Raw genomic sequence first — 13,821 nt, 5'->3', positions numbered from 1 at the left:
ATTCCCATTACAAAAAAAAAAAAGAAATATTTCATAAATTGAGTTCTAGAATGATGACATCTCCACAAACATTTTGCAAACCATTCAAGAAAAGTACTATTAATCACATACAATTAATATCATGCTTTGGGGTCATATTTCCCATGCAGTTTGGATCTACAATGAATATTCTTAATTGCCACACTGCATTATCTCTCTTCATGTACACCTATACATACTGATAAGGAAGGTGATCCAAGCCATAGTGTTAAGATAAGAGAAAAAAGTTGTAAACATCATATAAGACCCATTAGTGTTTTTAAAAGGCAGAAAGGTAGTATGTGTACATTGGTATGCATATAACATTTTTAGAAGATCTGTAGCAGGCTGTTTAAAGAGTATATAGCTCTGGGAAGAAGGACTGGGGACCAGTAAATAGAGAAGGAGAATTATTCTTTTTACCTTATACCCTTCTATGGATATTTTTTATATTCATTTTATAATGAAAAGAAACTAGCTTATAAAAAGAGAATCATTTTACTCCTTAGGTTCCAATTATTTCCTAACCCTTTTATTTGTTATGCCCACATCCAGAGGTTTGTCCTCCTTTTAATCTGATCTTTATATTTGTCTAATGCATAGTTTATCAAACACAATGTTAAATATGGGATACATATGACAAATATAATATCTAATCCCAAGAATTTAAAGTTTTAATAAGTCATAAGGCCTTGCAGAATGTTTTCTTTTCCCACCTTTTCTTCATTCAATCTATTTAAAATACGTGATTTCTTACTGTTGTTGTTGTTGTTGCTGATTGCCTTCAAATTGAAAACAACTCATAGAGACCCTATGAACAGAAGGCCTGAGGCCCCTCTACAGCTATGGACATTTATCAAAGGTCATAGAGTTTCCGCAGGCATGTTGTTTAGGAAGTGGATGCCACTCCTGCTTCCAAATCTGTCATAGTATGATATTGTTGTTATGTGCTGTTGAGTAGCCTGTGATGTATAGCAACCCTGTGTACAGCAGCTTTTCAACTTTCCCTGTAATTCTGACACATCAACCCCCACGGCCCCAGGTACTGTATCAATTCATTTCATCTGGGGTCTTCCTCTCCTGCGCTGTCCGTCCACCCCTCCAAACTTGATGTCCTCCTCCAAAGACCAGTCTCTCCCAGCCACATGCCCAAAGTAAGTGAGGAGGGGCTTCAAAATCCTCACCTCCAGGGAGACCTTGGTTTCACCCTCTCCAAGACAGACCTATTTGTTTTCTTGGCAGTTCACGACATGTTCAAGACTCTTCTGCAGCACTACAACTCAAAGGCATCCATTCTTCTTCTGTCATCCTTAATATGAACAATAAACTTTTGAAACCCTTTCCTATAACCCTGACTGTTATATCCAATTGTCTACTGAACATTATTATTAATAAGTATCTCAAATTCTCTTAAATGTACTCCTCTTCCTACAACTTCCTCCGTCTTAATAAAGATGAAGCTTCATTCTTTCAGTTGTTTGCCCAAACAACTTTATAGAAAGTTATACAAGGTAGAATCATGTCAATTCTACCACAGAAGATATTAAATATCTAATAACAATTTCTCATCAGTTCTACCACCAGAATCTTCAAGCCACTATAATCTTTCACTTGGATTGCTGCAATACACTTTTCCTGGGTCTCCCTGCTTTGACCTTTGTACTCCTACATTTTATCATCCATAACGCAGCCATATCTTTTCACTCTTCTGCTCAATATTCTACAATGGCTTCCTATTTCAGTTTAAATAAAGGTCAAGTTCTTTAAATGGCCTAAAAAAGCTGTCTGACACCTGTTTGCTCATTTCTCTTATCTCATTTTCTTTCATTCTTCCCATTCTGCTCCAGCCACAGTGGCTTAGAAGTTCCTCTAGGTTCTTCTCTCCCCAACTTCAAATCCACCAAACCCATTGCCTTCACATCAATTCCAATACCATGTAAGCCTGGAGGCAGAGTAAAACAGTCTCAAGAGCTATAGCTTCAAAAGAATCAGACTGCAACAATTTTCTTTCAAGCAGCAGCTAGTGAGTTTGAACCACCTACTGAGCGTGAACTGCCAATATTTGGATAAGCAACCTCTGCATCACCAGGGCTCCTTCAAACCTAATCATATTGCTGTCAGGTGCCCTCAAGTCCAAGATAACTCACAGCTACACTACAGAATAGACATGAATCCTATCTTATCCTGTACCATCTTCATCATCTCCGACATACTTGTCTCATTGCCATAGTTATCATGTCAATCCACTTCATTGGGGGTCTTCCTCTCCTTGGCCAACCCTCCACCTTTCCAAGCATGATATTTGTAAAAGGAGGCAGGGCTGCTGAAGGACAACCATGTCTAACCTCAACTAACTCCACAAAGGAGAAACTGTCCCCACCAGCAACATCTAAAGCACAAAACCAATCCTCATGAGGTCAGACATGTTCCTCATGCTCCCATACTCTTTTTCTACTCATCCCAACACCAATCTTACTGCTCTACTGGGTCTGAAATCCCTTAGGATAGTTCATAGACTAGACAGAGCCAAATTAGGGAAGTCAAAAGGCTGTAATGCAGGTTGGCAGCAAGATACAATCACTTTGTCAGAAAAACTTCTGAAATGTCCTCACAGGCACCTCGGCCTTCAGTCTCATGGGTTTAGGCCAGCATTATAAAGCTCTGCCAATTATGCTCCCCACACTCCCTGTCTTCCAACAAATTTAGGCAAAGGCTCTTATCCCAGGTTCCGTGGGCCAGAAGTCCCAGAGTCAGCTCTGTCTCATGTCAGGTCTCTTGTGATCAGCTGCAATTGCTACTGCTCTCCTGTAGGTCTGGTCAGTGCAAAAATCTCTGGTTCCAAAGGGCGTGCTGCATTCTCTGCTTCTTTGCTGGTGGTGATATTCTCAAAACCTGCTGGTGAATCTGCTCAGTTTAATGGTGAGATGAGCCAATCTGCTTGCGGGTAAGCTAACATACCCTATTCACATATTACTGCCCAACTACATGGCAGAGTCAAAGTATAACTAGCAAGTGACTGAAAATTTTAATCAATAAACTCTTAACACCACAATATCCTTTCCAAGGGATGGTCTCTCCTAGAAACACCCTAAATACAAGAGCCGAATTTTCACCAGCCTTGCCTCGAAGGAACGCTGTCTGTAATTTTTCCAAGGCATGTCTATTTTCTTGCGTAGGTTAACTCTATCCTTAAAAAAACATGCATTATAGGGATATTTGGGTGGTGGAAACCAATAACATGTTCAGCCTTGCTAACTGCAAAGCTGGAAGTTAGAATCGACCGAGAGGCACTTTGGAAGAAAAGTGTAGGATCTACTTTTGAAGAATCAGCTGTTGGAAACTCCATGGAGCACAATTCTAATGTGATACATATGAAAGCACCATGAGTCTGAAGTGACTCGATACAACTGGCTTAGTTCCCCAAGAAAGCCATGCCTTCTTCATCTCCTGCCAAAACATAAGTATTCTAACTGCTTTTATGCTTATAATCCATTCCCATCCCATGGTCAGGGTGATCTTGAAATGTAGATCTGGTTTTCAGAAATAATTGGAATAAAAGCTAAAGTCCTTATCCTTCCAAACAAGGCTCCTACCTGCTTCTCCAATAATTGCATATACTACACATATCTTCATTTAATACATTGCAACTAAATGGTTTCCTTTCATTTTTCATTCAAGATTACCAATTTGGTTTTGCCTTAGTATAGCATCAATCCCTCTATTAGAAATGTGCTTCCCTTTTAAGGATAATATCTTTTCCTTCTGTCACTTGCTGTTCTTATTATGTGTCATTAAGTTGATCATTATTCACAGTGATCCTATGAATAACATCTCAGAACCCTGTCCTATCGTGATCAATTCTCATAACCTCTGTCCTGTTTGGGCCTATTGACCCTTGGTACCAACAGTCAAGAAATCAAAAGATGAGTCACAATGGAAAAATCTGCTGTCAGGGACATTTCCAGCGTACCACAGGGCAATGATATCAGTTTAAAGACTATGGTGCATCTGATCCAAGATTCTAAATTACTTGCTCTGCATCTGAAAGGTGGAAAGAAGAATAGATGTTCTTTTTGAATTGCGGTACTAGAAAATAGTACAGAATATTCCCTGGGCTGCCAAGGGAAGAAAGAGGTCTGTCTTGGACAAAGTGAAACAAGGGTGCTCTGTGGAGGCGAAGAAGGTGAAGAGAGGAAGACTCTCAACAAGATAACGACTAAATGGTGACTGTAATAACAGGCTCAAGTACATTGGAGATGGTGAGGATGACAGGATAGGGCAGGGTTCAGAGCTGAGGTTCATCGGGTCACTATGAGTCACAGTCAACTCGATGGCAGAAAATAACAACATCATGATATTCCAAGGGTAAGGATTTTTGTTTTCTTGATATTGAGATGTAATCTATGCTTTCGATCTTTTGAAGCAAGTGCTTCAAGTCTTTTCCACTTTCAGCAAGCAAGGTTATGCGATCTGCAAAATGTGGTTGTTGATGTGTTTTCTTCTGATCTTGATGTCGTATTCTTCTCTATAAAGTTCAGCTTCTCAAATTACTTGCTTAGCATACAGATTGAATCGGTCTGGAGAAAAAGATACCCTGAGCACATTTTCTGATTTTATACTATGTTGTGTTTCCTTGTTCTGTTCAGTCAACTTAGAGTAGGTTTATGTTTTGCACGAGCATGATTAAGTTGTTCTGAGATGCCTATTCTTTTCAATGTTAGCCACACTTTGTTATGATCCACACAGTCAAATGTCAATAAAACATAGATAGAAATCTATCTAGTATTCTCTGCTTTTAGCCAAGACTCATTTGATATGAGCAATGATGTCCCTCATTCCATAGCCTCTTCTGAATTCAGCTTCAATTTTATGGTAGTTCCCTGTAAATATGCTATTCCAGCCATTTTTTAATAATCTCCAGTAAGGTGCTACTTGCATGTGATATTAATAATACTGTTTGATAATTTCACATTCTGTTGACCACCATTTTGTGGAATAGGAACAAATAAGGCTCTCTTCCATTAGTGGGCCAGGTAGCTGTCTTACAGATTTCTTGGCACAGCCTTATGAGCACATCCAGGACTGCATCTGTTTGTCATGTGAAACTGCTTGAATGTCGCCACAGAAAAGGCATAGGTTCCCCAAGAACTTCCGAAAGTTAAATACAGGAACCTAGGTGGAGGAGTGTGTTTTGTTTTGTTTTGTTTTTTGGCTGCTAAGCAGAAGTTTAATGGTTTGAATGCATCAACTGCTCGGTGAGAGGAAATATGGGTAGTCCCCTTTTTTAAAGATTTACAGCATTAGAAATCCACTGGAAGGTAGCCTTGAATAAAAACCAACTTGACAAAAGTAAGTCTGCATTTTTAGTTTTCTTATCCAATGTTCTCTTGCTTTTATTGTTTGTTTGAATCTCCACAATAAAATGAGTAGGAGTTTCAAATGGCCAGTTTCATTCTGCTTGTCCACATAAAACATAGTATACGCTCAAAGTGGGACTGACATCAGGGTTGGGGGAAACTAAGAGGGGATAAATAAAGTATACTGCATTGAAATAGATGAGGGAAAGAACTGTCTAGGAGGAATATAAGATCAGGTATTTTTGTCATGACAAGAGTCCAGAATGTAAGTTGCACAGTAGAGTGGACTGGGGGATGGGGGGGGGATTGTATTACAAGGAATGAAATTTTTTTTTATTTTTTTTGTGTTTACTTTTCAAAGAGAAAAACAAACTAGGGTAGAAGGGTAGGCAGGGAGGAAAGTGTTCAACAATGAATGAATGAATGAATGGAAATCCAAAGTCTCTGTAAACTTTCATTAAAATAAAAAATTTTGCTGACTATGCAATCAATCCAGAATTCTCATAATGCAATTTAATATTTTTGTATTATAAAACTTTAAAACTAAGCAGTAGATACCTAAAGCAAATAGCCAAAAAGACTGTCATCTTGTCTCAGGTTTAAATACTTCTGGACAAATTCTATGGTCACATGACAGCTCAAAGTTAAGTATGATCAACAGTAAACGAAAGAGACCTGGTTAAAAAAAAAGCCTCGAACACATGGGGAAATTTGAAAACTGTGAGCTTTAAAATAGATTATATAAAGTTACCACAGTATTAAAGTTATTTGAAATATCAGCTTTAGGGAGCATAAGGATGGAAAGGAAATAGCAAGAGAGAAGCTAAAGTATGACTGAGAGAAGAAGAAGAAAAAGCTGTTGAATAGCAGAGGTGAGTAAGGATTGGAAATTTACCACAGATAATCTCCAACATGAATAATCCACACTGGGTAATAGAATATTGACTATAATTACATTCATCCTACTGACCTTGTTCTAAATTATTATGGATTATTACTACGTAAGTTATTTTGTTCCACACCAGAGGTGGCTGTATTTTGCTATCAGATGACATGACCTCTAATTCAATAATGTCTGTAATGCACTGGTATCCTCAGATAAAAGCTGTCTATAATGTCTGAACAAAGGTGAATTAGTTATCCAATTCACACACACAATTAACTCTCTTAATACCTGAGAGACCATGGAGCCCCTTCTGAATTTCCTATTAAATACTGCATATGGAGGTCTTCCCTCCATCTGTAGTTCCCTTGTGCTGTACTTCACAATAAACAATATTAATACTTTATTGCCCCCGTAAAAAATCTTGCATTAGTTATCATAAGAGACCTCATTCTAAAAAGCAATGATTCTTTTCCTTGGGAAAAATGCATGAAATTAAAATGTTATGCCTATTAGTAAAAGTATTATACAGGTTTTTTTCCCCCTAGAATGTAAAATAGTAATATCCTCACTAAATAAGGAAAAAAAAAATTTCACTATTTTAAGAACATCTCTTAAATGTTAAAAGCCAGTATTTATTGAGTGAATTTGGATTTATATATATGTACTCAGCCATCTTAATAAAAGATAATTTATTTAAAACACCTATTCAAAGGTAAGAACAAATCAAAACAGTATTTTTCATCCATCTATTTATTCCATCTACTAAAAGCTGGTATTTCATAAACAGTTTGAAGGCAAAGTACTGAGCTTTTGTTTTATAACCATATGTGATGCCATCAGCTGTATTAGTCAAAACCCACATCAGAATAACTAGGTAAAGTCAAATGTTAACAAATGTTAAGCATACACTCTTGCCTTCTAAAAAAGGAGATAATTAATTCTTCAGGGGATGCCTTTTCATTTTAGTCATCTAACATTAATGTATCTTTTTAGCAGAGGCCAAGCAAACAAAATAAAATCGCCAAAATAAAACTTAGCACTCTTTACTATTCATTCACATTAATGTTCTTACACTACATCAATTCTGAGAGGAGGGAAGCAGTTAACTAAATCTAAGAAACGGTACTTAGTCCAAATGAATGCTGCTGTTCATCATTTTCCCCTGCACAACTCAGATCAGAGAGGCAGAGCACAGGAAGATGAAAACTATTTCTTCCATGTGTTTCATAAATTTTATCCGTTCACAAAATGACAAAAAGAAAGACGGACATTATTCTATAAATTGAAATGCTAAGTGGATGACATTTTTCACTTCATAAACAATTTAAACTACAAACCAACCTTCCGCATGCTGTAACACAAGAAATACCGACTCCTCAGAGATGATGTACTTGTGCAGACACACCATGTTGGGCACACAGCGGGGGATGATGGTCTTTCTGTTCCTGCTGTATTCACTGCTTTTCCTTAGACCCTGACAGAGAACAAAAAGGTCAGTTGTACCCTCAGTTGCCTTTGGAGCCTGCTGTGCTCTGTGTTTATCAACCAAACTAATCTATCCGAGTTACTCTGGGCTTCAGAGAAACCACTCATCTGCTGCTCTATGCCCCCCCCCAAGTCCCTGGAGGCTCTGCTGATGGCATCTGGCGTGAATCCAGAGAACGGAAGATGCCACAAAGCTGCCATTAAAATCAATTATGTGGGTCAGTATTTTTATTAGAGATGCTCTCAAACTAAGTCATCGGGATGGCACACAGTTCTTTCTATGACCTTTTCTTAAGTTTTATTTTACTTAAATATCTCTTGTAAAAAAGCAGCAGACATTGTAAGATCAATTCAAATTCTGGAGACACAAAAGATATGGCTAGATTATACAGGTAATTTAAATTTTCCATTTCAGAAAAGCACAAAGATTATTACATTTTTCAAAAAAAGAACAAAGTATGTATCTTTGCATGTGTCAAACTCTGGTTTAAAAAAATTGTGGAAAAGTAGTGATAAGGTATATTTATAAAAAGAACTGTGTTTCAGTGTCAATGTGACCTATACCCAATCTTGATAAGCCATAAAAAAAGTCTTAGAAAAAAGACACCAAAATTAATCAATCTATCTTCTAGATGCTGCTGCGCAAATACTTATTTTTAGAATATGTACTGTCATAATCCAGTTCAAATATAATTTTGAATTAGAAAATTGAGGGGTTTTTCTCTTCTCCTTTTCCGCTACTAAATGAATACAAACTGAATTTAGATCAAAAAGAGGGCTAAAGAATACATAACACTTTGCCAAAATGCCTGTAACCAAAGACTTTAGAGCGAAATTTGAGCTCTTACAAACTGCAATCATAATCAAAGTTGAAACTGTATGTGGTTATCACAAATTATACAAAATGTACCCAGGAGTATTTAAAGCCATACTTAAACAGAATTCAATTATTTTTCAAGTTATTTGATTACTTCCATCCTCTACAATATAAAACTTAAATGTATATAATAACACTATCAACCATGATGGGAGATGACATAAAAAATACATATTGTCACAGGTATAGAATGTTTGGTTGTTTTTTGGTTTTTTCCATCCACAATCAAATTTAGCTAATAATGAACTGAGGGCTGGATGTCTCTTGGTTTACAGTCAACCAGCACTTGTTGGGCATGTCTGTATTTAAATAAATGGTAGGGTCCTTGGACCTAGTGTTAATTGATTTTGGGATGAACATTCCGTTAAGTGGTACAGTAGTGTTCTAGTTGCTGTACTGAAGTAACCTGGGGTTGCTGTAATGCTGAGTGTTGTGCCATAGGTGTGTCAAACATTATAATGGTTACCCAACATGGACAGTGTTTGGTGGAGCTCCCAGATTGATCAGGTCTGGAAGCAGGAGTAGCATCCACTTCCTAAACCACATACCTCTGGAAACTCTATGAACATAGAAAACAATGATAGTTACATAAGAGGGTTCTGGTCTTTTGTTCACAGGGTCGCTATGAGTTGTACTTGACTCAACAGCACTTAACAACAACCCATGTATAAGAGAAGAGGCAAAGTATTCAGAGAAAAAGAAAATATTTTCTTTCAGAAATATATTTTTAAATAAAACATTTAAATTTTTCAAACATATATATTCCACTTACTTTTAAGATAAATGTCTGTTCCGTTCTTGTGTCCATTACAAGTAAAACCTATGCAAAAGATAGGAATAACAAAGTAATGAAACATCAATTATTAACTTTCTTCCCCCAACCTAAACTTTGAGGGTTTAGGGAAGCACTTAGAATTGACCTACCAATGAGATTTAATAACAGATTTAAAAGCAAACAAACAAAATCTTACCAAATCACAGATTTAAAAGTTCTATTCAAAACAGATTGTGTTATTCTCTTTTTTAAAAAAATGCCACATTTTAGAAACATTACTGTATTTTCCTACATTTATTTTAACACCTACTCCTTAAAAACCCAAGGAAATTTGATTTCAAACAACCTTTTTTTCCTGGAATATATATGTTTAAGAAGAAGGTAAAATAAATAGGAACTATAAGCCGAAGGCAACTTTTTTCCACTATTCCTTAACTGTTATTTTACTCTTCTCCTTGACTCTTCTCTTTCCATTAGCAAATCTTGTTAGTTTTATCTTCAAAACGCATCTAGAATTAGAAATTACTCACTACTTCAAGGTAGTCTACCCTGATAAATCTAAGTAAAGATTGGCTGTTACCTGGATTGTGACAATTACCTCCAAACTAATATTTCTGTTTCTATCTTACGATCTATTTTCAAAAAAGTAGACAAGACTTTCCTTTTTAAATATGTTAGAATATCTCACTCTTCCAACTCACTTGAACAAAAATCCTAAATTCATAGATGAGCCTCAAAATCCTTTATAATCTCACACATTGTTGCCTTAAACTAAACAGTTTCCCCTGCATATTTATGGCTAGAAGGTAACAGAAGTACTGTTATCTCAGTACATTAATTTTTTTATTATTTTGAAGACATTGTAGCAGAGATTTGAAAACTTTTTCTATAAAATGTCAGATAGTATATGCAGGCCATACATCTCTGTTGCAAACACTCGCCTTCTCTGCTGTTGGTGCAACAAAAGTAGCCACAAACTGTAACTACCCATAGGAGCATTTACTCTGCAGAAGTCTCTAAACATGCATATTGAGGTTCCATTCTTCCATCCACAGAATACACTGTTAAATATTTACCAGTGTCACTGAGTAAGGCAGGAAACAAAGGTGAAAATAAATTATGTAATGGTTAATTTATGTGTCACCTTGGCTAATGTTGGTATTATATAATCATCCTCCATTTTGTGATCTGATATGAGCAGTTAATCAGTTGAAAGGGGAGATTTCTTGAGGGGTATATCCAATAGCCCCCATTTATGAGTATTCTGGCAAAGTTCATTCTTTCTCTTGCATCTCAATTGTCATCCAATGGTGTTTAGATTTTGGAAAGAGAACTAGCACCCTCATACATGAGATGCAAATTTGGGGACTTACTGGCTCCTGCTACTCCATGAACAGCCATCCACACCTGGCCTGCTAATTTTTGTTTTGTCAGTCCTTACAGCCATATGAGTTGGAAGAAAGCTCCAGCCTGAAATCTGCTCATTTCCTTGAAAGACATCTTTTCTTCTTCCCCTGAATTTGGTATCATTCTAAAGTTAAAGGTGCTAATGACTAATTTTAATGGTGCTAATGATTGTATCCAAAAGTAAACAGACACGACTAATATCTGGTATGAAGCAGTCTAACAGAAACAGACCAATTACTTGTGAGAGATAAGGCTCTCACAATCAAAATTGTATTTTGATGCTTTCGTACAATTCTGATGGAATGAGAAATGTAAAGTGGACCAGTTTATCCTACTTTGACTACACAATGTGGTGGAAGAAAGAGATGAGGCCAAGCTTCAGAGTAGCAGGTCAAGTGTCACATACTTGACTTGGAAGCCATGACTGTGCTGTGAAATGAAGTCTTATTTCCTGGGGTAAACAAAACTGCTAATGCCAAAAACTAAATCAGACTCTAATTCTAAGAGTGGCTGGATTACAATGTTAATTGAATTTCTAGCTTGGAATATTGTCTGAAATTAAACTGAAAGTAGTGAATCGGAAGAAACAGGAAAATGTGCATGGGAGAAGATAATGGGGAAACTGGGAACACTGAGCTCTTGAATGCTATTGAATCATTCCTACCAGTAGAATCAGCCCTCAGAAGAGATAAGTGTATCTTTGTTCAATAAGTCACATTTCCCAGTAACATCAGGATCCCTTCCACCCTCATCTGATGCTACTGATTTGGTTGTACCTGAAGAATCTCTGCCTAAGGTACCCCCCTGGCTCTTGGCCTGGGAATCACCTGAGGCAGATACTTGCTGAATGGCCCCAGCCTCAGGTAGTTTTTGCTTCATGATCTGTAACTAGATTTATGTTCTAACAAGGCCTAAATGATAAAGTACTAGGTGTGACTTTAAGGAAGAGATACACCACACTTGAAAAGGACTACTTGATTTTCCTAATATATACAAATAGGAACCTGGGAGATGGAAATAGAAATGGCTATGAAGGATGTGGGATAATAGTGCAATGAGCATAAAACTGGATCACTCTGAGTTTATGAATATTTAGCATCCACTAAGCAGAGGTTTCTTTTTTTTTAATTATGCTTTTGAATTGTTGTGCTGGCAAAGTACTAACTAGACTATTCCACAGACTGCCAAAAGAACAAAGAGACTGAACTTGGGGAAGTACAGCCGGCTGCTCCTTAAAGCCAAAGAAGGTGAACTGTCCTCTCACACACTTTTGATATGTTATCAGGAGGGACCAGTCCTAATAAAAGGACAGCATTATGGGAACAGTTAGAGGGTCAGAGAAAAAGAGGAAGACTTTTAACAAAATGGATCGACACAATGTAATCCAAAGCCAATAATATGTTAGAGATCACTGGGATGGCAAAGGACAGGCAAGATTCAGATATGTGGTTCACAGGACTATTATGAGTCATAGCTGGTTCAGTGGTATATAACAATTGTAACAACAAAAACCCCCTGAGTCTTCATTCAATGTTTCAGGTCAAAAGGTCAGGTACAGTACAAAAGTAATAGGTTATTTGTTTGTTTTAATGCCACATAAATTACATGGTAGTCAAGATGTAATCAAGATGAAATGTCAGACCTCATGTGGAATACTACAGAAGGAGGCACAAAAAAGGCTTGCTTAGAGTAAATGGTATGTTAGAATGAATTGATCATATTGGCCCCACTCATGGACTACTCAGAAGACACCTCTTTTACAACAATAGTGAGAAAGAAATTTGTGAAGGGAGCCCTAGCATCCTCAAAGACTACTGTGGCTGTTATTTTCTGTAAATCATATTTAATTGTGGAAACTGCCATGACTACCAAGTGGTAGCGCTTATCAACAAACACGAAGCGGGTTAAGCAAGGAGAACTAAGTATAACCTTTACTTTCTCTCAACTGTCCCAAAGTGACTTGGGGACTTTTTTTAAGAGTGACTATTCCTTTGTTTTTCAGGAATTACTTGACTTTTAAATTGACACTAACTTCAAGAGACCAATGGAAGTGTAAGGAGTCTTAGGTCCATTTTACAATGAAACCACAGGTCCCAAACCTATCTTGTAGTGATTTCTTCAATTTCAGAATACACATTCTCAATAACTTCCATAAGAACTTCCATACTGAATACCTGGCATGTGGAATAAGCGCTGTCGTGGCAGGACAAGCCAAGAAAAAAGTATCAGAACTGCAACAAGCAATACCGAAGGAAAGAGTACACCAGACCCATCACTGCCTCCCTGGAGTGCAGAGACCAGCACCCCAGTGAAGGGCTGAGGCCTGCAGAGGTGGTGGTGATTCTGGCACATCTTCATTATGCTTACCTACTGGGATGTGAGGACAGACAGATCTTGGAGGACGATAGTGTTTAAGTGAGGAGAAGTGTCTGTGTGTGAGACAGTGAGAGAGCAAGCGGCATCTGTTTTTTCCCCATCCTTATTCCATTTCATGAGTATTACTGTATTTCAAGTTGTATGCATATTTGCTATATAATGTTAGGTAACAATATAATCTTCTAATTATCTTTATTTAGATTAGGCATGGTTGAAGGAGATAATGCACAGATGGTAAGTTAACAAATGTGGACTATGATAGTTAAAGTTATATGTCAACTTGGCTAGGCCTTAATTTTCAGGTTTTCTACATAGATTAAATTATCATTCCCCATTTTGTGGTCTGGTGTGAATAGTCAATCAGTTAAAAGGGAGTGTCTGTGGGGTGTGGCCTATATCTAATATATATACAGCTTCTCTGACAAAGTGTGCTCTTTCTCAATTCTGCACTCGAGTCATCATCCTCTGACCTCTGTGGTTTGTGGGACGTGAGCCAGCAACTTGTCACATGACCTGCAGATTTGGGGATTTGCCAGCTCTCACACACCCATGAGCCAGCAGTATGACAATTTTGTGACTTGCTAGTGTTGAACTCTTCAGCCCTTACAACCATGAAAACTCAGAAGCCTCTGACCCAACT

At 37.3% G+C, this 13,821-nt stretch overlaps 1 protein-coding gene across 1 annotated transcript in view; it reads right to left on the bottom strand.

Annotated features, from left to right (window-relative positions):
* The window catches only part of LOC102855364 (ribosomal protein S6 kinase delta-1-like), a 280,773-nt gene that overhangs the window by 46,224 nt on the left and 220,728 nt on the right, over positions 1 to 13,821 (bottom strand). Inside the window, 2 exon segments of the mRNA XM_006890552.1 lie at positions 7,603 to 7,735; positions 9,396 to 9,443. Of these exon segments, the coding sequence (XP_006890614.1) occupies positions 7,603 to 7,735; positions 9,396 to 9,443 (181 nt within the window).

Source organism: Elephantulus edwardii, unplaced genomic scaffold (genome assembly GCF_000299155.1).
Source record: "Elephantulus edwardii isolate Elephantulus edwardi_28Jun2011 unplaced genomic scaffold, EleEdw1.0 scaffold00090, whole genome shotgun sequence".
Lineage (NCBI taxonomy): Eukaryota > Metazoa > Chordata > Mammalia > Macroscelidea > Macroscelididae > Elephantulus > Elephantulus edwardii.
The sequence above is the reverse complement of the archived record's forward strand: the minus strand, read 5'-3'. Positions and strand labels throughout refer to the sequence as shown.